This window comes from Pristiophorus japonicus, chromosome 13 (assembly GCF_044704955.1).
Source record: "Pristiophorus japonicus isolate sPriJap1 chromosome 13, sPriJap1.hap1, whole genome shotgun sequence".
NCBI lineage: Eukaryota > Metazoa > Chordata > Chondrichthyes > Pristiophoridae > Pristiophorus > Pristiophorus japonicus.
In genome coordinates this window covers 96,399,529-96,424,663 of record NC_091989.1, presented here as the reverse complement: position 1 = coordinate 96,424,663, position 25,135 = coordinate 96,399,529, and the positions used below count along the sequence as shown (strand labels likewise).

Below are 25,135 nucleotides of genomic sequence, written 5' to 3'. Positions count from 1 at the left end.
GGAGCCCCCAATCAAACTCCAGACTTCACACTTTGTGGAAAACATCAATTGAATGATCTTCAATCGTAAAAGCGTTCAAAAAAGAGGGAGAGCGCGGGTCATTAACGATTGTGGAGATAACCAGAAGCGGAGTTAACGGCTGCCAGCCTGGAGACATGTCCACCAATAGTAAATTAGACGCTTCCTGGCTGCAGGACGTGTCTGGACCAGTCTCCCAGACGTGCAGCATCCTGAAAGGGACAGGCCCAGACGAAAGACACAGCTCCAGCGTGGCAGCAAAACAACATGGTCAGCTGTGCCCAATGCCGCAGGATACCCCCCGACATCCCCAGCAGTTGTGGAGCAGCAAAGCCCCCCTTGTTTGAGGGGTGCGGCGAGGGCCTAATCCGGGGATCGCAGCCCCAGTGCGATCCGCAGCAGGGGTAATCTGGCGAGCCCGTTATGGGACCCGTGGAACGAAGATGGAGCGGGTCGTGTAACGGGGGCGAAATTACCCCTCGGAGGGTGGAGATGAAAATCCACTCCCCACCGTCTAATTCCTCGATTTTGGTCTCACTCGAGGAGCTCTTGGGAACTGTGATAGTAAATAATGTTGAAGAGACCCACATTGAAACTGATGACTATTCAGTTTCAAATTGACTGCCGTGTTTCTTGCATTACAACAGTGACAACACTCCAAAATTACTTGATTGGTTGCCAAGTGCTTTGAGACGACCGGTGGTCATCAAAGGCGCTATATAAATTATTCTTTTATTCTAGCTGCAAGGAAATACTGCTTTAAACACCAAGCCCGTTGCCTCATAAGCGAATGCTAAGCTGGCCTTAATTTCCCATCGACCTCTCTGTGTCTTTCTTCGCCCTGTTCCAACACGTCCCATGGTCCGTCAGACTGAAGGGGTTTAAATGGCCATCCGTGGTTTTGGTAACGGTAACCTCTGACCCGGCTCCATTTTAGCGCAAGTCGCTAACTACCGCCACCAAGGCAGCGATGATTCTCTCCTTACCTTATCGCCCCTTGAGGGGAGTCAAAGATCGATTGTCGTCCGCTGTTGAGTGAAGTAATTGAAGAGGAGAACCAGTGCAGCCCACAAACTTTCACGAGGGGGAAAAAAGCTGCCCCTCCATTACCAAACGTATGGGCCCGCAACCAAAAGTCACCTCACGTGCTGTTCCACGCCTCAGTAAGTGGGCTGACAGAGCAGGTTGGGCAAATAAAATGAACCCTTCCTGGGCAGCAGCTCATTAATTTCTCTGCTGTGACAGGCAACACACACAGGCTGTGCTGACACAAGCACATCCAGAGTACAATGGGGCCTGGTGCTTTCCAATCAAGCCTGGGCTTACCACTCCGGAGTCAAGCCTCGATCACAGGGCCCTGTGTCAGCCATTCCCGAGGGTTTTATGCCAATAAAGTCCAGCGTTTACAAGCAGAAAAACAAAAACTTTTTTCAAAGGTGATCTTTGGTTCAAATGAACAGGAACACTTTTAAAGTAGAAAACCTGGTTGGAAATGTGCAGCATGGTGAGATAATGTGAAGGGCATTGTAGGTTCCCCGTGTCGGGCCTGGATTAGGACATACATCTCCCCTTGGCTCAGCCAAGCCTATTCAGCGGGTGTCGGATCCGCACAGACAGGGCAGTCTCAGGCTGATCCCCGGCCTGTGCTGAATTTATTGATCTCACCCCAGTGATATGGGCAGGCTTGGCCCCACGTCCCCACTGCTGGTGGCTGCCCCGTGAGCTCTGTTACAAACATGCCCGTGCATCAGTGGGATTGGGCTCGGTTATGATTCCCCCGTGTTGAATAGCTGGGAAATACTCTAGGTTGACAAATTCAAGGGCAGAGGCTCTTGGGTGAGGTACCAGAGGGTGATGGGTGACCACAGGACAGTGACTCAGCACCGAGGGGGAGAGAGGGGGGGGGGGGGGGAAGAGCGTGGGAGGGGGGGGAAGAGCGTGGGAGGGGGGGGGAAGAGCGTGGGAGGGGGGGGAGGGAGGGAGGGAAGAGCGTGGGAGGGGGGGGGAAGAGCGTGGGAGGGGGGGGGAGGGAGGGAGGGAAGAGCGTGGGAGGGGGGGGGAAGAGCGTGGGAGGGGGGGGGAGGGAGGGAGGGAAGAGCGTGGAATGGGGGGGGGGAAGAGCGTGGGAGGGGGGGGGAAGAGCGTGGGATGGGGGGGAAGAGCGTGGGAGGGGGGGGAAGAGCGTGGGAGGGGGGGGGAAGAGCGTGGGATGGGGGGGAAGAGCGTGGGAGGGGGGGGGAAGAGCGTGGGAGGGGGGGGGGAAGAGCGTGGGATGGGGGGGGAAGAGCGTGGGAGGGGGGGGGAAGAGCGTGGGAGGGGGGGGAAGAGCGTGGGGGGGGGAAGAGCGTGGGAGGGGGGGGGAAGAGCGTGGGAGGGGGGGGGAAGAGCGTGGGAGGGGGGGGAAGAGCGTGGGGGGGGGGGGAAGAGCGTGGGAGGGGGGGGAAGAGCGTGGGGGGGGGGGGAAGAGCGTGGGAGGGGGGGGGAGCGTGGGAGGGGGGGGGGAAGAGCGTGGGAGGGGGGGGGAAGAGCGTGGGAGGGGGGGGGGAGGGAGGGAGGGAAGAGCGTGGGAGGGGGGGGGGAAAGAGCGTGGGAGGGGGGGGGAAGAGCGTGGGGGGGGGGGGAAGAGCGTGGGAGGGGGGGGAAGAGCGTGGGAGGGGGGGGGGAGAGCGTGGGAGGGGGGGGAGCGTGGGAGGGGGGGGGGAAGAGCGTGGGAGGGGGGGGGGAAGAGCGTGGGAGGGGGGGGGAAGAGCGTGGGTGGGGGGGGGAGCGTGGGAGGGGGGGGGAAGAGCGTGGGAGGGGGGGGGGAAGAGCGTGGGAGGGGGGGGGGAAGAGCGTGGGAGGGGGGGGGAGGGAGGGAGGGAAGAGCGTGGGGGGGGGGGGAAGAGCGTGGGAGGGGGGGGGGAAGAGCGTGGGAGGGGGGGGAGAGCGTGGGAGGGGGGGGGAGAGCGTGGGAGGGGGGGGGAAGAGCGTGGGAGGGGGGGAAGAGCGTGGGAGGGGGGGGAAGAGCGTGGGAGGGGGGGGGGAGAGCGTGGGAGGGGGGGGGAGAGCGTTGGAGGGGGGGGGAGAGCGTTGGAGGGGGGGGGAAGAGCGTGGGAGGGGGGGGGAAGAGCGTGGGAGGGGGGGGGAAGAGCGTGGGGGGGGGGGAAGAGCGTGGGAGGGGGGGGGAAGAGCGTGGGAGGGGGGGGGAGAGCGTGGGAGGGGGGGGGAGAGCGTTGGAGGGGGGGGGAGAGCGTGGGAGGGGGGAGAGCGTGGGGGAGGGTCGGGGAGGGACTGGGGGAGGGTCGGGGAGGGACTGGGGGAGGGTCGGGGAGGGACTGGGGGAGGGTCGGGGAGGGACTGGGGGAGGGTCGGGGAGGGACTGGGGGAGGGTCGGGGAGGGACTGGGGGAGGGTCGGGGAGGGACTGGGGGAGGGTCGGGGAGGGACTGGGGGAGGGTCGGGGAGGGACTGGGGGAGGGTCGGGGAGGGACTGGGGGAGGGACTGGGGGAGGGTCGGGGAGAGACTGGGGGAGGGTCGGGTCGGGGAGGGACTGGGGAGGGTCGGGTCGGGGAGGGACTGGGGGAGGGTCGGGTCGGGGAGGGACTGGGGGAGGGACTGGGGGAGGGTCGGGTCGGGGAGGGACTGGGGGAGGGTCGGGTCGGGGAGGGACTGGGGGAGGGTCGGGTCGGGGAGGGACTGGGGGAGGGTCGGGTCGGGGAGGGACTGGGGGAGGGTCGTGTCGGGGAGGGACTGGGGGAGGGTCGGGTCGGGGAGGGACTGGGGGAGGGTCGGGTCGGGGAGGGACTGGGGGAGGGTCGGGTCGGGGAGGGACTGGGGGAGGGTCGGGTCGGGGAGGGACTGGGGGAGGGGAGGGTGGGACTGGGGGGAGGAGGGAGGGTCGGGGAGGGACTGGGGGAGGGGGAGGGTCGGACGGGGGAGGGGGGAGGGACTGGGGGAGGGGGAGGGGAGGGTCGGGACTGGGGGAGGGGTGGGAGGGGAGGGGAGGGACTGGGGGAGGGGAGGGGAGGGACTGGGGGAGGGGAGGGGGAGGGACTGGGGGAGGGGAGGGGAGGGACTGGGGGAGGGGAGGGGAGGGACTGGGGGAGGGGAGGGGAGGGACTGGGGAGGGGGGGGAGGGACTGGGGGAGGGGGAGGGGAGGGACTGGGGGAGGGGAGGGGGAGGGACTGGGGGAGGGGAGGGGAGGGACTGGGGGAGGGGAGGGGAGGGACTGGGGAGGGGAGGGGAGGGACTGGGGGAGGGGAGGGGAGGGGAGGGACTGGGGGAGGGGAGGGGAAGGGAGGGACTGGGGGAGGGGAGGGGAGGGACTGGGGGAGGGGAGGGGAGGGACTGGGGGAGGGGAGGGGAGGGACTGGGGGAGGGACTGTGGGAGGGGAAGGGGGGGGAGAGAAAGAGAGGAGAGGGACCGGGGGGGGGGGGGGGTGGGGAGGGGAGGGGAGGGGAGGGGAGGGGAGGGAAAGAGAGGGGAGGGACTGGGGGGGGGGGGGGGGGAGAGGAGGGGAGGGAAGGAGGGGTGGGGGCGGGGAGGGGAGAGGAGGGGAGGGAATAGCGGAGGGGGGGAGGGGTACAAGGGGAGTGCAGCAGAAGGGAGAGTGAGGAGGGAAGGGGTCAGGTGAGGAAAAGGGAGGGGAGAGGTGAGGAGAAGGGAGGGGAGGGGTGAGGAGATAGCAGAGATAGGAGTAGGTGAAAAGTAGATAGAATGGGAGGACATTTGTCGTCACTGAATGTTTTTCACGTGTCCATCTTCACGGGGCGGGAAGATGCAGGTATTTGGCAGTAGCCGACGTGTGCTGAGGTTACCCTGGTCACCATGACCACATCTGACCTAGAGCATTAATGGGTTAAGTACAGCATCACTGCCTGTAGGGCCACCATTTCTGGGGCGGGCATCAGCTGAGCTGGAGAGCCCAAGCTAATGGGAGGGAACAAAGTTACTTTTCAAGTAGCTCAGTGTGTGACAGCACGGTGCAGTGCTGTGCTCTGCGGGTCACAAGGTTCCAGGGACCGATCCCCAGTCTGTGTGCAGTCACCTGGCCTTAGGCAGGGCAGCCCTGGGCACCTGACAGTGGGAAGAAAGTCAGTCAGGGTTTCGTCTGCTGACCTCTGGTGCGGTAATCCGGGATGGAACCTGTCTGGTTCTGGACTATTGGTGGAATGAGGTTCCTTTAGTATGATAGACTGGCTCGAAGTCACTCCTTGCTGTGATCATTCCTTGCTACGAACCACATCAACCATAGGATCATACAGCAAAGGAGACAGCCATTTGTCCCATCGTGGCTGTGCTGGCACTTGGGAAGGGCTATCCAATCCTGCTCTTTCCCCCTCGCCCTGCAAACCTTTCCCTTTACAAGTGCACCAGGTCTGCCTGAGGTATATTTGGGGGCGTTACCTTGTCGAAGTCCTCCTGCGTGGCTCGCATCTCTTTCCACGTCTTGTTCAACAACTGGATGCAAGTGCAGAAGAACTCTTCAAAGACCTTGTCCTGGGCGAAGAACATGGGATAGAAGTCTTGTCCTGTCTCTGAAGCTGCCAAGGAGGAGGAGAGATGTTTGGGGAAAGCAACGACATCATGGACATTGAAAACTCATTTGTTACAGTGCATTAATTGTGGCCCTTGTGAACACTGTATGGAGACAATATTGGCCAAGGAGTCAGCAATTCGATCCAAACCAATAAACCACCCTTACACGGAGTCCTATTCATTTAGCAAAGGAGGATGTAAAAGGGGAAAGATTGGTTGACGAGCCCACAATAGTAGTGGCTTCGGACAGCAGTTGTCAAGGTGATGAGTCATCGCCACGTGTTGACGGGGCACCTCAAATTTTGACCTTTACCCTCCAGGATTTGAGTTTGAACCCAGCTCGGGCTGAATGTTTTCACCCTCTGCTGGGAGTCAGGGAGGAACATTTGATGTTGGTCACATTTAGTTTGGATTTCACACGATTGGCATTGTGTGCTGGCTCCCTTATCTCAGCAACAGACTCGCGCCTACGACATTCCTGTCCGGGTCAGGGAGCGGGGGTTAGTAATGCCTCAAAGGTCATCAATCTCCTCGATTCCAACTTAAAACAAACGCTGGTGTAAAACGGCTTGCGCGTCCTGCACAAGGCCGGGCTCACTGTTAAACGCCACAAAATTAACAACGGGGATGGCTGGAAGGGGAATGGAAAAGTCACGTGGTGGATAAGTCACACGCTTCTAAATTTGGTCTCAAGGCCCGCTGTGAGGCAGTGCAGGGGGAGTTTTATTATGTGTCTAACGCAAGCTGTGCCTGATTTCCTGAGCTGGGCATGCTTGATGCTAACTCTTGGTGTGAAAGAAGTGGAACACGTTCCATTCCCAGCACTGAAACCCTCTTCTAAACACCACAGACATTCACCAAAAGTTAAAAAAACTGGTTTTCCTTTTAAGCAAACACATTAGTCTAGCGATGGAAATACATTGCCCTCCATTTCCTCGTGATGAAAGCTTCTCATAACAATTGGTTCAACTAATAAACAAGAAATCGTATAACAAGAAAAGGCCCATTAAACCCACACCCTCCCATAGTTGCCATGCCAACTGTCATGTATGCACATGCTGTTTGCAGCCACCAGATGGTGTCACTGTTGGAGGCCGCATGGTGCTGCTCTGGTATAAAAGGCCAGCCTTTTTGAGAGCCAGGCACTTTGGGCCTAAATAAAGCAGAGCCAAGGTTGTACCTTGCTTAGTTAAGCAGTCCTCAGTTTGAACCTTTATTGCATACATAACACCAACCATCTCAATTTCTCAGAGGAGGCACCAACCGAAGGTAACTTCAGATCAAACTTCCCCAAGTCCTGAAGGTCAGCAGCCCAGCCCGAAGACTAACCTCACCTGCACCAGTCACATTCTGCATCAAACTCCCCCCATGTTCCAAGGATCAATTGTCTTCCTTTCTCTCTCTAGTTGAACTTTTTACTGTAACCGACAGCAACACAGGGCCTTTGTTAAACTTACGTGGGTCTCCGATCTTCAGGATCTCACAGAGGATTATGGTGAGCTGAATACTTCCACGACCGAAAGGACATTCGTGCTTGTCTTCACGGCTGCTGTTCTCCAGGACGAACTGCCGGAGGAGAAAGAGAGAGGTTTTTTCCCCTGACTTTCCGATTTTCTCTCCTCCTCTCCTGAAGGCATTGGGCGATGGCTCCACGGACATTGGCCTCATTGCAGTACCTGACACAGGTGACCATTCTCGACATGTCAGGTGAACCCAATGCTGTCCTCCTCCCACCCTCACACACACACCTTTCTGCTATAGCTGTACAGGGTATTGGTGAGGCCACACCTGGAGTACTGCGTGCAATTTTGGTCTCCGTATTTAAGGAAGGATATACTTGCATTGGAGGCTGCTCAGAGACGGTTCACTAGGTTGATTCCGGAGATGAGGGGGTTGGCTTATGAAGATAGGTTGAGTAGGTTGGGCCTCTACTCATTGGAGTTCAGAAGAATGAGAGGTGATCTTATTGAAACATAAGATAATGAGGGGGCTCGATAAGGTGGATGCAGAGAGGATATTGCCACTCATTAGGGGAAAATAAAACTAGGGGACATAGTCTCAGAATAAGGGGCCCCCCATTTAAAACTGAGATGAGCAGAAATTTCTTCTCTGAGGGTTGTAAATCTATGGAATTCTCTGCCCCAGAGAGCTGTGGAGGCTGGGTCATTGAATATATTTAAGGTGGAGATAGACAGATTTTTGAGTGATAAGGAAGTAAAGGGTTGTGGGGAGCAGGCAGGGAAGTGGAGCTGAGTCCAGGATCAGATATGATCTTATTGAATGGCGGAGCAGGCTCGAGGGGCCAGATGGCCTACATCTGCTCCTATTTCTTATGTTCTTATGAATCACTGGGTCGTCATCAAGAGCCACAGCCTTTGTCTACTGGAGCCAATTGGAGCAGCTCGCCTGGAATCAGTTCATTCCCACAGCTAACAAGCTGGGGCTGGAATCTGCCCCCTCACCCCTACTCTGTATGCCTCAGTACCACACCGGGCAGCCCATTGAACAACTGGCCTCTTGGCTGAACTCGGAGAGGGGGGGGAGCGAGAGCGGAGAGGATTGAGGGTGGAGGGTGGAGGGTGGAGGGTGGAGGGTGGAGGGTGGAGGGTGGAGGGTGGAGGGTGGAGGGTGGAGGGTGGAGGGTGGAGGGTGGAGGGTGGAAGAGCGAGAGCGAGAGCAGTCAGAAGGCAGTGTGGCCTGGCGGACATTCCTGGAGCTATGCACCAAAGCAGGAAGGGGCAGGGAGTGAGAGCGTCCTCATGGATCTACAGGCCTCCAATGGCATCTGAAATGAAGAATTTTCCAGATACAGCGAGGGTTTGCGACCATGTTAACTTTGTGTTTGAAGCGAAGAGTGTTTTTATTTCACATGGGGAGGGAAGATCCTTTTGACATCCTTTTCCTCCTCTGATTTTCCCATCATACCCCTCCTATCCCAATTCCCTGCCTCGCTGAGAATTCTTCCTGCGCTCCCTCCCAACATCCGCGTGCACCCACCCAGCGGCAGGCGTGAGCGGACTGGGTCGGCACCCCTCCCCCTCCCCTCCCCAGTTCAGTTGTCTTCCCCCAAAAGTGTAGAAAAGTCTCGTTCCTGTCAATCAGTAAAGCAAGATGTTTCCACGCAGCGATATCATTCGTGTCACTCGCACTCCTTGTCGTCACGACGACCCCAGGCACCTCCCCTCCTCAGAGCAATCATAGCCCCGCAACCCCCAACCAACATCCACCACCCCCCCACCCACCCACCCCACCCCCTCCCCATCCTCTATTTTTAAAGCAAAAGTTCCCTCACAAATGGAAATCGAAACAGACTGCAGCTAATCTAAACTGAACGGCAGTGCAAGGGTTAAGCTGTTATCTGATGGAACACAGTAGGGATGGTGCCAACCTACCCGGTTATAAGCATCGGTGTGGCGTGTGCAGAAGTAGATCATGTTATCCAGGGGCAGCAGTCCAGGAGGTGTTCGGCTGAAGTCTAATGAGGGATTGGCATTATTCTAGGGGGCGAAAGACAACAGGTTTACTGGCAGGGAGCTAGCTGCATCACGATTCATTTCTCCTCCCCCTCTAACATGGCCTCCATCCCATTGGTGTTCACAGGCGCCCATTCCTCAGGAGCGAGCCTGGGGCAGTCAGTGCCACGCAGGCTATTTGACTGCAGGGGGCCTTGCGGCTCCTGCCCTCACCCAGCGCCATTCTCCAGCAGGGATTGGCAGTGGCCGGCCTTCAGGAGGCGGAGAACCGTGACCAATACCCGCCCTGCTCTCGCCCAGGCGGGCCGAGGCCTACTGGAAGAGCTGTTACCTTCCGGGGTCAGCACAGGCCTGGGGCCGGACCTGGAGGTTTCTTGCTCTATACGGCTCAGTATCACACACACTTAGCGAATGAAACGCTGGGGGAGCAGGACCTTTCAATCGCATACATGAAGTGAGAAAGGATGTGTGATCGACCAGAACTACAGGGACAGAAAGGCCAAATGCTGGTAATTTTGCGTGAGCACATCCTGCACCAGGAATAGAGCCTGTAATGGCGTATTTCGGAGCAAAGAACTCTTTGCGGGAAAGGCAGGGAGAACGAGCCTTAATCAGGTATATTCCATTTCCTTTGTACTTAAAAGGGTGCCATCATCTTAAAGAGACCAGTGAAGGATATGAGCAGTATTGAAAGCCTATCTATGACACAATCACTCATCCAGAGACATAAATCAGGTCATGGGTCACAGGTCATGGTGTGAACCATTGGCACTGCATTCAATACCATTTCAAGTCCTACTGTGAAGTACTAATGTAAAAATATTAATATAGCACCAAATGCCTTAGCAGATTTCAACAAAAAATATCTTCCACTGATTATACAACTTGGAAAATAGTTATTCAAACAAAATGGCCAAGTATTTTTAATCTGCTGTGGAGAAGGTGGATTTGGGGATGAATTGATACCATTGTTTCTCCTTCCAGCAGTTTATTCTGGCTCGGACATGACTGCCGCCCATTTGTGGGCCTCAGCATTTAATGAGAGAAGCAGAGGACAAACTGCGGCTAGAATGTAGACCAGAGAGGAAACGGACACCGTTCTCCTGTGCTTGGGAGGAATGGGCTGGGGGACACAATGTCGCAAGGATTTGCTGACAAGAGCAAACTAGGCCAGAGACTCAGTTTCTAAGAAAAGTGTTCAAATTGTCCGTCTTCTGAATCCGGCAGAAGTGGCCCGTTTAGACAACAACCCTCGGACAACACGAGCTCCCCTACCAGGAGCAAAGAGCCTCTCGAACTCACGGGGAAGCCGAGCCTCCGGAACTCTCTGGCGCATAAAGATTTTCGTCGGTCTGTGTTCGCGTTCCCGGCAGAGGTGTCGGTGTCAGAGTCGAAGGCTGCCTGGCGTAGGCTGTGTACCATATCCCTCTGATCCTAAAGGGAAAGGAGACGCAAACTATGAAGAAAGTGGCAATTAAACATGGGTCCGCAAAGAATTGCAGGTGATTAGTAATGTTAGGACTGGTGGAGGTGGGGGTTAGGGGAGGGGGTGGTGGGGAGGGAGTGAGCAAGACAGACAGACAATAATTCACGTTGGCCGAGAGGTTTGCACATCAGTGTGAATTATCGGGAACCAGACAGAGTAGGATTGGGTGCTTGTGGCCATTACAGGGCAATGGTACTGAAGATGTCCGATGGAAATGGTTTGCTCAGTAACCACACGAGGAAGGCTGAAGAAACGCGAGTTGTTGCTGTAATGATTTTGCAGGGCAGTATGGCGGAGAGACTACAGAGCAGATCCAGAGCAGGAGGGGGGGAAACGGAAAAGCAAGGTTAGGATGGTCGAAGGGTCTTTAGGAGCCCACTGAATGCAGGAAGGGAGCGGGAAGGTGAGGAGAGGGAGATTCCATGGGTCACACAATTTTGCTTTCAAAATTCCAATCTGGGGGCTGGGTAGTGGAACTGGTTTTTCAACTTTTCAGACATGGGTTCAAATCCAGCCGAGACTGGTTGGTATGATGAATATCTCACTATATAAGCAAAACCTCGATTTCAAAATTCTCATCCTTGTTTACAAATCCCTCCATAACCTCGCCCCTCCCTATCTCAGTAATCACCTCCAGCCTCACAACCCCCCCCCCCCACCCCCACCCCGAGATGTCTGCGCTCCTCTAATTCTGCCCTCTTGAGCATCCCTGATTAGAATCGCTCCACCATTGGTGGCCGTGCCTTCTGTTGCCTAGGCCCCAAGCTCTGGAAGTCCCTCCCTAAACCTCTCTACCTCTCTTTCCTCCTTCAAGACGTTCCTTAAAACCTAACTCTCTGACCCAGCTTTTGGTCACCTGCCCGAATTTCTCCTTATGCGGCTTGGTGTCAAATTTATTCGTCTCATAATATTCCCGTGAAGCGCCTTGGGGCATTTCACTACATTAAAGGTGCTATATAGATACAAGTTGTTGTTATTTAAAGTGTTACTTGTTTAATCAACCCAGGGCCTTTGCATTGAATTACAAACATTACTATTAACAGACTGTTTCCAGTCCCACACGCTGTGACTGAGCACAAAGACATTCCTGTATTTCCGATCTGGACTGACGCTGTCCAAACACTGGAGACCTGGAACAGTCCACTGTGAGCGAGACTTTCATTGGCCATCTGTCAGCTGCACGCCAATCCAGTCCACAACCCCGCTGAATTGGCACATCCCATTAAAATTGAACTGGGCAAGCCAGCTGAGCCCAGCAAGCAGTGGGCCAGAGGTATCATAAAGTTACAGAATCATCGAAGCCCATGGGATTAAAGGATAGTGGCAGCGTGGATATGGTATTGGCGGCAAGACAGAAAGCAGAGAAAGTGGTGAATGGTTGTTTTTCCAAACTGGAGGGAAAAAATAAATTAAAGACAGACTTGCATTTATATAGCGCCTTTCATGAACACTGGACGTCTCAAAGCGCTTTACAGCCAATGAAGTACTTTTGGAGTGTAGTCACTGTTGTAATCTGGGAAACGTGGCAGCCAACTTGCGAACAGCAAACTCCCACAAACAGCAATGTGATAATAACCAGATAATCCGTTTTTGTCATGTTGATTGAGGGATAATGTCTGGAGGGATAATGTCTGGGGGGCAGTGCTGTGCTGTCCTCCACCAGCCTGTCCTTGCCACACAGTACTGCCGCCCAGTCATCAAGATCCATGGCACGGCCCTGGACAACGTGGACCATTTCCCATACCTCGGGAGCCTCCTATCAACAAGAGCAGACATTGACGATGAGATTCAACACCGCCTCCAGTGCGCCAGTGCAGCCTTCGGCTGCCTGAGGAAAAGAGTGTTTGAAGACCAGGCCCTCAAATCTGCCACCAAGCTCATGGTCGACAGGGCTGTAGTAATACCCGCCCTCCTGTATGGCTCAGAGACATGGACCATGTACAGTAGACACCTCAAATCGTTGGAGATATATCACCAATGATGTCTCCGCAAGATCCTGCAAATCCCCTGGGAGGACAGATGCACCAACATTGGTGTCCTCGACCAGGCCAACATCCCCAGCATTGAAGCACTGACCACACTTGATCAGCTCCGCTGGGCAGGCCACATTGTTCGCATGCCAGACATGAGACTCCCAAAGCAAGTGCTCTACTCGGAACTCCTTCACGGCAAACGAGCCAAAGGTGGGCAGCGGAAACGTTACAAAGACACCCTCAAAGCCTCCCTGATAAAGTGCAACATCCCCACTGACACCTGGGAGTTCCTGGCCAAAGACCGCCCTAAGTGGAGGAAGTGTATCCGGGAGGGCGCTGAGCACCTCGAGTTTCATCGCCGAGAGCATGCAGATATCAAGCGCAGGCAGCGGAAAGTGCGTGCGGCAAACCAGTCCCACCCAACCCTTCCCTCAACTATCTGTTCTACCCGTGACATGGACCGTGGTTCTCATATTGGACTGTTCAGTCACCAAAGAACTCATTTTAAGAGTGGAAGCAAGTCTTCCTCGATTACGAGGGACTGCCTATGATGATGATGATGATGATGAGGGATAAATATTGGCCAGGACACGGGGAATAACTCCCCTGCCCTTCTTCGAAATAGTGGCATGGGATCTTTTACATTCACCCGAGAGAGCAGACGGGGCCTCGGTTTAACGTCTCATCCGAAAGACGGCACCTCCGTCAATGCAGCGCTCCCTCAGCACTGCACTGGAGTGTCAGCCTAGATTTATGTGCTCAAGTTCCTGGAGTGGGACTCGAACCCACAACCTTCTGACCCAGAGGCGAGGGTGCTAGCCACTGAGTTACGGTTGACACGAGTATACAGCAGTGTCCCCAGGCGTTGATGCATATTAATGAGTTGGACTTGTGGCACAATTTCATAGTTTGCAGATGACACAGAACTTGGCAAAGCAGTACACAGTGAGGGGGAGAATAATAGACTTCAGGAGGACAGAGACTGGGGAAATGGGCAAACATGTGGCAGATTCTATTTAATGCAGATCAATGTGAAATGATGCATTTTGGTAGGAAGAATGAGGGGAGGCAATATAAACTATATGGTACAATGTTAATGGGGGTGCAGGAACAGAGCGAGCTGGGGGCGTACATACAAATGTGGGCTGGATTTTCGGCATGTTGCTGCCTCTGTTTTCACCCCCAAGGGGCGGCAATGGTGGTGAAGAACACTTCCGGGTGTGCGGACAGCTTCCAGCGTCTCCCCCCCCGGGGTTTTCGGTGCCGGTTTCGGCGGGGCGCGGAGTATTACCGCCCAGAAGAGGCGAGCCGGTGTGCAATGCCCCTGGTTGTGACACCGGCTCGATTTGTAGCTCCCGCCCGAACCATAGCGCTCCGTAGAGCGCCGTGCTGGGACTGCCTGTGTGAGGGAAGTGTTATTTATTTTTTTGCGATTTGTGCAGTGATGGTGTGAGTTATTTATTGGGAATGTTTTTTGTGTTTTTATTTCAGGGTTTATTTTGCATCGCCAGGCCCCTCTCTCAGAGCGCTCCCAGGCTGGACGTTTAGTTTGGGATTTGCGCTTGCTCAGCCTGCCTAGCGCCCCGAGAGGTAACACCGCCCTTAGCCCCACACTCAGGGCCCAGCTGCCCAATTTTGCTGACTGAGGCACAAACTGTTCCTGGGCGCAAACTTACCACCATTACCGCCCCAAAACTGAAATCCAGTCCCATGTGGTGTTTGAAGATGGAAGTACAAGTTGGGACTAATTGCATAGCTCTTTCAAAGAACTGGCACAGGCACAATGGGCTGCACTGTTCTTCTGCACTGTATGATTCTATGAAATTGCACATGGTCAGTAGATCTTTTCTATACAGTATACAGAAGATGGCACGGGGATTAGGGAGACTGACTACAGACACTCCCACAACGGAGCCATCGAGTGGCCAAAGCCTGCAACTACATTGTGGCAGCTGAATTTGACTGGGGCCCAAAGTCCGTGACAAGTCGCAGTAAGGTTTGTGGACAGGATGTGCGTATCTGAGGTGGGATTTCGAATAATAAGCCGATAGGCTGAGGGTAGGAGCTAGGTCGCAACATTAAGAATTTTTTAAATATTCGTTGCCAATCTTTCCAATTCTTTGTCAAATCACAAACGCCAGAGGTCACCTTGCACACATCAAGGATCACTCTGCGCCAATGCTCTTAGCCAAAAGGCCGAGAGCCACTGCACCGTTCCTAGAAGTACTGCAATACCAGGTTCGTGCCATGGAGGTGGATGGGTCAAACCACCCCACCCACCTCCTATTTTAGGAGCTAGGTCGCAACATTAAGAATTGCATCAAGTAGGGGGCTCTCTGCCAATCATCATGGGACATCATGGCTTTCAACTGGTGCAGCCTTAACCCAAAGCCATGCGTGTCAGTGTGAGTGGCTGTCTGACCTGTCACTCAGCAGCTCCCAGTGCCTGTCCTGCACCTGGGGGACTCGGTCAGCTTTAGATTATTTAATTGAGCAGGTCCTTTTTGGGGTGTGTAGTGTCATAGAATCTTACAGCACAGGAAATCGTCATTCGGCCCATCATGCCCATTACACTCACTCCCCTGCTCTTTCACCATAGCCCTGCAAGTGTTGAGGGAGTGCTGCACTGTCGGAGGTGCCGTCGTTCGGATGAGACGTTAAACCGAGGCCCCGTCTGCTCTCTCAGGTGATCTAAAAGATTCCATGGCACTCTTTCGAAGAAGAGCAGGGGAGTTATCCCCAGTGTCCTGGCCAATATTTATCCCTCAATCAACATAACAAAAACAGATTGTCTGGTCATTATCACATGGCTGTTTGTAGGAGCTTGCTTGTGCGCAAATTATCCGCCGCGTTTCCTACATTACAATAGTGATTACACTCCAAAAGTATGTCACTGGCTGTAAAGTGCTTTGAGACGTCCGGTGGTCGTGAAAGGCGCTATATAAATGCATGTCTTTTCTTTTATTTATCCAATTCGCTTTCGAAAGTTACTATTGAATCTGCTCCCACCGCCCTTTCAGGCAGCGCGTTCCCGATCACAACAACTCGCTGCATAAATAAAGCTCCCCTCCTTGCTCCATTTTTTTGCCAGGGGTGTGATTGATTTGGGAAAGCAGCCAACATTTTGTGGAAGGTGGAGGGAGCTCTCGGGGGTGGTCATTTGCTCACCTTTGTGGAACTCGAGGATCAGGCTGCAGCGGCAGCTAGTCTGGGAAGGCCGAGGCCTCTCAGAATGGTCCTCTGGGACTCCCCATGGGGCAATCTTTTCTCCCAAATCACTTGTCTTCTCCAAAGTAACACACATTTTGAAATGATAATGTTAAATGCGTCCTCAAATGCTCAAGAGCCGAGTTGCTGCTACAAACGGTATTTAAAGTTACGAAGGGGGTCGATAGAGCAGATGCAGCGACGATGTTTCCACTAGTGGGGAGTCCAAAACTAGGGACAATAATATAAAGTAGTCACTAATAAATCCAACGAGGAATGCAGGAGAAACTTCTTCACCCAGAGAGTGGTGAGAATGTGGAACTCGCTGCCACAGGGAGTGGTTGAGGCGAATAGTATAGATACATTTAAGGGGAAGCTCGAGGTATACATGAGGGGGAAAGGACTAGAAGGGTGTGTTGATGGAGTTAGATGGAGTAGTGGGGGAGGACGCTCCTATGGTGCATACACACCGGCACAGACCCACTGGGCCGAATGGCCTGTTTCTGTGCGGTAAAATGCTATTTTGTCCCCTGCAGCCACCCCTACCATGACTAACAGGTGTCCAGCTCCAATGCCTGTTTGCTAATCCCCAGGGGTTACAGGAGTACCTGGTTATAAGGGTCCATGGCAATCTTCATCCTGGGCTCGAGGAGGTTGAGGGAAATGGACTGTAGAACGTACAAGTAGTGAGCCATCTCATCCCTCATTGTAGCAGAGCTCAGGATAATGTTCTATCAGAAACACAAGAAACATCAGATCAGTGCTGGAGTAAAGCCGGACGTCCAGCACACCACAACCAGCATCGTCACCGGGGCATTGTGGGCTCGGCCATTCACACAAACAGCAATTCTGGCCTTCAGTGTTACTCTCCAATACAATGCAATGCCCATCCCAGTTTCCAGATGACAAGAGAGAGGGCACCGTTAAAATCACAGATAGAATACGGAGAGCCACCTCAAACTTGTAAGGCAGTACTCCCAGTTTAACCTGTCTGCTTAAACCACCAGATTAATTAACCCATTCCTGCTCAATGTCCACAGCACATTCTCATTTATATGGTGTTCTTTAACAGGTGTTTATCCACTTCCTTAATACGCAGTGTTTCCTAACAGTATATTGTCTGAGGCAAGCCCAAAGAAAGTGGCAGGAGATCCATTCTGATAGGACCATCCAATCCCACGTCCCCTCTGATAGGACCATCCAATCCCACGTCCCCTCTGATAGGACCATGCAATCCCACGTCCCCTCTGAAGTACTGTCCAGTTACAGTGCTGAGTGTGTGCGCGCCTTACCTTGAAAATGTACTGCCTGAGGTTTCTTTTATTGAGGAACTCCATTGTTTCCTAATAGAGAGGAAAAAAAATAACACAAGCTTTGAAGATGCCCAGGAAGAGACACTTGACAATACATGGGGGGGTAGGTTGCTGAATGAGAATGGGGCTTATCTGCACAATTTGACAGAATTAAAATATAAGGATAATTGATAAATTCCAAATGAATGTATTCACTTCAAGTTGTTCCAACTTCTCCTCTCCCAGACTTATACCCTCCGTCTCCAGCCTCTTGTTGGGACACAGTTCCACAGCCCATGTCAGCTCTCCTCTATCTCACACAAAGGGCCATCTGACCATGTGGGACATCAGAGCCAGACTGATCCTGCTGACATACACACACACACATACATCCCCCCCCCCACCAATCCCAAGAAAAACAGGACTGTCCAATAACTCACCCCTTCTGATAGGACTGTCCAGCAGTAAGAATTGGACCTGCAACTTTCCCGGTCTGGATCAATCAGCACCACACCAAATGGAGCCATTGGAGGAGCCACCCCATGAGGTTTAAGGATACACGCAACTGCTGGATGCTGAGGAAGTGAGGAATTGTTGGTGTACAGGCTCCTTGTGTCTGCTGTGGCACCGAATGTACACATCACACTTCAATGCTGACAGAAGACAGCATTTTTCAGAAGGAAGTCAAGGTATTGCATGGTGAGACACAGAGAAAGGCTCTCCCTACTCTCTCCATCAACGTGCCTATCCCCCAAACCCACAAGAGTGCCCGTCCTGAAGCGCTGTAACATTTCGACTGATAACACCAGCCACTCAAGTGGGCTCCCTGACAATGTAGTGCCAGGTTGTGCTGAATTGCAAGCGGATTTGTGCCCTGGAGATTGAGAGAAACGATGTGCCCAGTTAGAATCATAGCAATTTACAGCGCTGGCCGACAAAGAGCTACCCAGCCTAATCCCACTTTCCAGCTCTTGGTCAGTAGCCCTGTAGGTTACGGCACTTCAAATGCACATCCAAGTACTTTTTAAATGTGGTGAGTGTTTGTGCCGAGTTAGCAGCGGCCCTCACTAACATTGGAGGTTGAAGGATTACCTTCCTCTCGTCCTCCTTGGAACTGAGTAGCAGGGCGATTATCAGCGCCATGGCTTTAGTCTGGATCATTTGGTTTGTCCTGCAAAGAAAAGAAAAGGCAGGAATCACCCACAGAGCAGATACCCCACATCACACCCAAAGGACAGATACCCCACATCACCACCCACAGAGCAGATACCCCACGTCACCACCCACAGAGCAGATACCCCACGTCACCACCCACAGAGCAGATACCCCACGTCACCACCCACAGAGCAGATACCCCACGTCACCACCCACAGAGCAGATACCCCACGTCACCACCCACAGAGCAGATACCCCACGTCACCACCCACAGAGCAGATACCCCACGTCACCACCCACAGAGCAGATACCCCACGTCACCACCCACAGAGCAGATACCCCACATCACCACCCACAGAGCAGATACCCCACGTCACCACCCACAGAGCAGATACCCCACGTCACCACCCACAGAGCAGATACCCCACGTCACCACCCACAGAGCAGATACCCCATGTCACCACCCACAGAGCAGATACCCCACATCACACCCAAAGGACAGATACCCCACATCACCACCCACAGAGCAGATACCCCACATCACCACCCACAGAGCAGATACCCCACGTCACCACCCACAGAGCAGATACCCCACGTCACCACCCACAGAGCACATACCTCATGTCACCACCCACAGAGTAGATACCCCACATCACCGCCCACAGAGCAGATAAGAACATAAGAATTAGGAACAGGAGTAGGCCATCTAGCCCCTCAAGCCTGCTCTGCCACTCAAAAAGATCATGGCTGATCTGGCCGTGGACTCAGCTCCACTTACCTGCCCGCTCCCCATAACCCTTAATTCCCTTATTGGTTAAAAATCTATCTATTTGTGATTTGAATACATTCAATGAGCTAGCCTCAACTGCTTCCTTGGGCAGAGAATTCCACAGATTCACAACGCTCTGGGAGAAGAAATTCCTTCTCAACTCGGTTTTAAATTGTCTCCCCCGTATTTTGAGGCTGTGCCCCCTAGTTCTAGTCTCCCCGACCAGTGGAAACAACCTCTCCATCACTGCCCACAGAGCAGATACCCCACATCACCACCCACAGAGCAGATACCCCACATCACCACCCACAGAGCAGATACCCCACATCACCACCCACAGAGCAGATACCCCACATCACCGCCCACAGAGCAGATACCCCACATCACCGCCCACAGAGCAGATACCCCACATCACCACCCACAGAGCAGATACCCCACATCACCGCCCACAGAGCAGATACCCCACATCACCGCCCACAGAGCAGATACCCACATCACCGCCCACAGAGCAGATACCCCACATCACCGCCCACAGAGCAGATACCCCACATCACCGCCCACAGAGCAGATACCCCACATCACCGCCCACAGAGCAGATACCCCACATCACCGCCCACAGAGCAGATACCCCACATCACCGCCCACAGAGCAGATACCCCACATCACCGCCCACAGAGCAGATACCCCACATCACCACCCACAGAGCAGATACCCCACATCACCGCCCACAGAGCAGATACCCCACATCACCGCCCACAGAGCAGATACTCCACATCATTACTCACAGAGCAGATACCCCACATCACCACCCAGAGGGAAAACTTTGCACACTATAAATAGTGATAAGAATGTGGAACTCGCTGCCTCATGGAGTGGTTGAGGCGAACAGCATATATACATTTAAGGGAAGCTAGATAAGAATGAGAAAGAAAGGAATGGCAGGATATGGTGATAATGTTGGATGAAATCGGGCGGGAGGAGGCTCTTGTGGAACATAAACACCGGCGCCGACCTGCCGGGCCAAATGGCCGGTTTCTGTGCTGTAAATATACCAACGGGTCTCTCGTGGCATTGCTCATGGCGAGTCGGAGCTTAAACCATTGCTTGAGGCTAAGCCATATCCCTCGATACCCAACAAAAATCCATCGATCTCAGTCTTGAAAGTTTCAACTGCCCCCCCAGGAGCCACGGCCTTTGGGGAGGAGTGTTCCAGATCCCTGGGTATACCGCTGGCCGTAGATTTGCTTGGAGATACGACAGCCCCCAGCGGGAGCCCCCTTGCTCAGCACGGCTCAGGCTGGGAACTGGGAGCAAGTCAGAGCGTTGGTCCTTGATGTTTGCTGTGGGACAGGAGTGGTTGTGGATCAGTTGCGTAACCTTGGATTTAAATGGCCCCGAGCACTCCTGATCTTCACTGCCTCACTGCGGGGCGGGGGGCAAGGATTCAGAAAGGACAAGGGGATAGAAGGATACACAGCCTCTGAGCTGGTATGCTATGTGCTGGCCAACGTCCAAATAAACTGCACGCAATCGCCAAAGGGATAAAAAATCAGGCACAGCATGGACAACTAGAGAAAACACCATGTGAGTGCTGCAAGAATCAGGACCATCCCATAATACTAATCAACTCAGCAAAAAAAGGGAAGGGTTCACCAAGTTGCGGAGCCAATGGAGTGACCTTCGACCCCATGAACACAACTGGCGACCGCAGAGCCACCCCGGTTCAGTTGGTGGCCATTTTACGGCACAAAGCAGTAATTCGGAGTCATTATCAGACAGCCCCGAAAGCACTTTGGAAAATGATGGGATGAGGGCAGCCATCTATTGCTTTGGTTGGGGGAGGAACTTTGGGGGGGAAAAACAGGCTGTGCAAGGCCGCAAGCCTACATGAACAGGCCTAAATACGCGTGAAGGCAAGGCGTGTGCAGGCACTGCGTGTTCCCAGGCTTATAGCAACAGGTCAACAGCAGACCCTTGCTCACCAGCCTTTACCTCTCTCAAAGCATCTGGATGGTCACCTCCAAAACGGGATTGTGCACCACAACCGTACAGGGTGTTTGTGAGGCCACACCTGGAGTACTGCGTACAGTTCAGATTTCCTTATTTAAGAAGGGATATACTTGCATTGGAGGCAGTTCAGAGAATGTTCACTAGGTTGATTCCAGAGATGAAGGGGGTGTCTTATGAAGAAAGATTGAGCAGGTTGGGCCTATACTCATTGGAGTTTAGAAGAATGAGGGGTGACCTTATTGAAACATATAAGATTCTGAGGGGGCTTGACAGGGTAGATGCAGAGAGGATGTTCCCCCTCATGGGGGAATCTAGAACTGGGTGCATAGTCTCAGAATAAGGGGTCGCCCATGTAAAACGGAAATGACGGGAACTTCTTCTCTCAGAGGGTCGTGAATCTGTGGAATTCTCTGCCCCAGAGAGCTGTGGAGGCTGGGTCATTGAAGGTGAAGATAGACAGATTTTTGAATGATAGGGGAGTCAAGGGTTATGGGAAACGGGCAGGGAAGTGGAGTCGAGGCCAAGATCAGACCAGCCATGATCTTATTGAATGATGGAGCAGGGTCGAGGGGCCAAATGGCCTACTCCTGCTCCTATTTATGTTCTTATAAAACCAGGGACCAACATTCAATATAACAGGCCATGGTCCAGAGCAGGAACGACCCCCATCTTCACCAAGTGCCAGCAACAACATTGGATTTTGTTTTGTAGTTGGAGCGGTTAAAGTCTCTACAGACTGGGAGATGGGTTCCTGGGGCAGAGGCACACCTGATGTGGCCTGTGAGTGGGTCTCGCTACTACTTACACCTGTAGGTGGGCGATGAGCCTGTCCAGGGGCACTTCGTTCTTCACTAGCTGGAACAGGTAGTTGCTGCTGAGCACCATACTCTCCAGGATGGCCAGGGACAGCTGCTGGATCGATGCGTCCATTGCAGACTTGTTCACAAACCCTGCAATCTACATAACAGGTCAACAGGTTAATGAGGTTGAAGGTCACCAGGCTGCAGTGTGACCCACACTGGCCTTTCACTACCTTTCGCATGTTCTTTTATGCTAACCAAGGCGAGGGACATGAATGCTAGGGCTGGAGCACTTTTCAATCTGAGCACCCAGTGTTAACATCAAACACTCCCAGGTCAGAAAGCGCTTGGTTAGATACAGAGTAAAGCTCCCTCTACACTGTCCCATCAAACACTCCCAGGGCAGGTACAGCACAGGGTTAGATACAGAGTAAAGCTCCCTTTACACTGTCCCATCAAACATTCCCAGGGCAGGTACAGCACAGGGTTAGATACAGGGTAAAACTCCCCTACACTGTTATGACAATGTCCCACAGCCCAGCCGCAGAAAAGTGCCAGTAACGCACCGTTGGTCCGCCTAGTGAGCTTCTCCTGGCGAACGGATTATTCGGCACAGGGACTTCAATTCAAAGTGAATCCCCAGCTGTGAAGTGCTGGGGGACACCCTGAGCATGTGGAAGGTGATGTGTCAATCCAAGTTCTTCCATTCACTGTATCCGGACATTCCTGCTCCCCGCCTCCTCCCGTGAGGGTCACTCGCCCGCCTCCTCCCGTGAGGGCCACTCGCCCGCCTCCTCCCGCGAGGGTCACTTGCCAATCTCCTCCAGTGACGGTCACTCGCCCAGCTCCCCCCGTGACGGTCACTCGCCCAGCTCCTCCCGCGAGGGCCACTCGCCCAGCTCCCCCCGTGAGGGCCACTCGCCCAGCTCCCCCCGTGAGGGCCACTCGCCCAGCTCCCCCCCGTGAGGGCCACTCGCCCAGCTCCCCCCGTGAGGGCCACTCGCCCAGCCTGTCCCGTGAGGGTCATTCACCCAGCTCCTCCCGTGAGGGCCACTCGCCCAGCTCCCCCCGTGAGGGCCACTCGCCCAGCTCCTCCCATGAGGGCCACTCGCCCAGCTCCTCCCGTGAGGGCCACTCGCCCAGCCTGTCCCGCGAGGGCCACTCGCCCAGCTCCCCCCGTGAGGGCCACTCGCCCAGCTCCCCCCATGAGGGCCACTCGCCCAGCTCCCCCCGTGAGGGCCACTCGCCCAGCTCCCCCCGTGAGGGCCACTCGCCCAGCTCCCCCCGTGAGGGCCACTCGCCCAGCTCCTCACGTGAGGGCCACTCGCCCAGCCTGTCCCGTGAGGGCCACTCGCCCAGCTCCTCCCGTGAGGGCCACTCGCCCAGCCTGTCCCGTGAGGGCCACTCGCCCAGCTCCTCCCGTGAGGGCCACTCGCCCAGCCTGTCCCGCGAGGGCCACTCGCCCAGCTCCCCCCGTGAGGGCCACTCGCCCAGCTCCCCCCGTGAGGGCCACTCGCCCAGCTCCTCACGTGAGGGCCACTCGCCCAGCCTGTCCCGTGAGGGCCACTCGCCCAGCTCCTCCCGTGAGGGCCACTCGCCCAGCCTGTCCCGCGAGGGCCACTCGCCCAGCTCCCCCCGTGAGGGCCACTCGCCCAGCTCCCCCCGTGACGGTCACTCGCCCAGCTCCCCCCGCGAGGGCCACTCGCCCAGCTCCCCCCGTGAGGGCCACTCGCCCAGCCTGTCCCGCGAGGGCCACTCGCCCAGCTCCCCCCGTGAGGGCCACTCGCCCAGCTCCCCCCGTGACGGTCACTCGCCCAGCTCCTCCCGCGAGGGCCACTCGCCCAGCTCCCCCCGTGAGGGCCACTCGCCCAGCTCCCCCCGTGAGGGCCACTCGCCCAGCTCCCCCCCGTGAGGGCCACTCGCCCAGCTCCCCCCGTGAGGGCCACTCGCCCAGCCTGTCCCGTGAGGGTCATTCACCCAGCTCCTCCCGTGAGGGCCACTCGCCCAGCTCCCCCCGTGAGGGCCACTCGCCCAGCTCCTCCCATGAGGGCCACTCGCCCAGCTCCTCCCGTGAGGGCCACTCGCCCAGCCTGTCCCGCGAGGGCCACTCGCCCAGCTCCCCCCGTGAGGGCCACTCGCCCAGCTCCCCCCATGAGGGCCACTCGCCCAGCTCCCCCCGTGAGGGCCACTCGCCCAGCTCCCCCCGTGAGGGCCACTCGCCCAGCTCCCCCCGTGAGGGCCACTCGCCCAGCTCCTCACGTGAGGGCCACTCGCCCAGCCTGTCCCGTGAGGGCCACTCGCCCAGCTCCTCCCGTGAGGGCCACTCGCCCAGCCTGTCCCGTGAGGGCCACTCGCCCAGCTCCTCCCGTGAGGGCCACTCGCCCAGCCTGTCCCGCGAGGGCCACTCGCCCAGCTCCCCCCGTGAGGGCCACTCGCCCAGCTCCCCCCGTGAGGGCCACTCGCCCAGCTCCTCACGTGAGGGCCACTCGCCCAGCCTGTCCCGTGAGGGCCACTCGCCCAGCTCCTCCCGTGAGGGCCACTCGCCCAGCCTGTCCCGCGAGGGCCACTCGCCCAGCTCCCCCCGTGAGGGCCACTCGCCCAGCTCCCCCCGTGAGGGCCACTCGCCCAGCTCCCCCCGTGAGGGCCACTCGCCCAGCCTGTCCCGTGAGGGCCACTCGCCCAGCTCCTCCCGTGAGGGCCACTCGCCCAGCCTGTCCCGTGAGGACCACTCGCCCAGCTCCTCCCGTGAGGGCCACTCACCCAGCCTGTCCCATGAGGGCCACTCGCCCAGCCTGTCCCGTGAGGGCCACTCACCCAGCCTGTCCCGTGAGGGCCACTCGCCCAGCTCCTCCCGTGAGGGCCACTCGCCCAGCCTGTCCCGTGAGGGCCACTCGCCCAGCCTGTCCCGTGAGGGCCACTCGCCCAGCTCCTCCCGTGAGGGCCACTCGCCCAGCTCCTCCCGTGAGGGCCACTCGCCCAGCTCCTCCCGTGAGGGCCACTCGCCCAGCTCCTCCCGTGAGGGCCACTCGCCCAGCCTGTCCCGCGAGGGCCACTCGCCCAGCTCCCCCCGTGAGGGCCACTCGCCCAGCTCCTCCCGTGAGGGCCACTCGCCCAGCTCCCCCCGTGAGGGCCACTCGCCCAGCTCCCCCCGTGAGGGCCACTCGCCCAGCTCCTCCCGTGAGGGCCACTCGCCCAGCCTGTCCCGTGAGGGCCACTCGCCCAGCTCCTCCCGTGAGGGCCACTCGCCCAGCCTGTCCCGTGAGGGCCACTCGCCCAGCTCCTCCCGTGAGGGCCACTCACCCAGCCTGTCCCGTGAGGGCCACTCGCCCAGCCTGTCCCGTGAGGGCCACTCGCCCAGCCTGTCCCGTGAGGGCCACTCGCCCAGCTCCTCCCGTGAGGGCCACTCGCCCAGCCTGTCCCGTGAGGGCCACTC

General features: G+C 56.1%; 1 protein-coding gene across 3 annotated transcripts in view; it reads right to left on the bottom strand.

The window, feature by feature from the left end:
* Positions 1–25,135, bottom strand: part of elmo3 (engulfment and cell motility 3) — a 133,382-nt gene that overhangs the window by 42,373 nt on the left and 65,874 nt on the right. For all 3 annotated transcript variants that reach the window (XM_070897769.1, XM_070897768.1, XM_070897770.1), the window contains 8 exons: positions 21,708–21,859; positions 18,061–18,139; positions 16,969–17,019; positions 16,285–16,407; positions 10,313–10,444; positions 8,930–9,034; positions 6,995–7,103; positions 5,406–5,542 (listed from right to left, as the gene is read on the bottom strand). In XM_070897769.1, the coding sequence (XP_070753870.1) occupies positions 5,406–5,542; positions 6,995–7,103; positions 8,930–9,034; positions 10,313–10,444; positions 16,285–16,407; positions 16,969–17,019; positions 18,061–18,139; positions 21,708–21,859 (888 nt within the window). The remainder of the gene's footprint in view (positions 1–5,405; positions 5,543–6,994; positions 7,104–8,929; positions 9,035–10,312; positions 10,445–16,284; positions 16,408–16,968; positions 17,020–18,060; positions 18,140–21,707; positions 21,860–25,135) is intronic.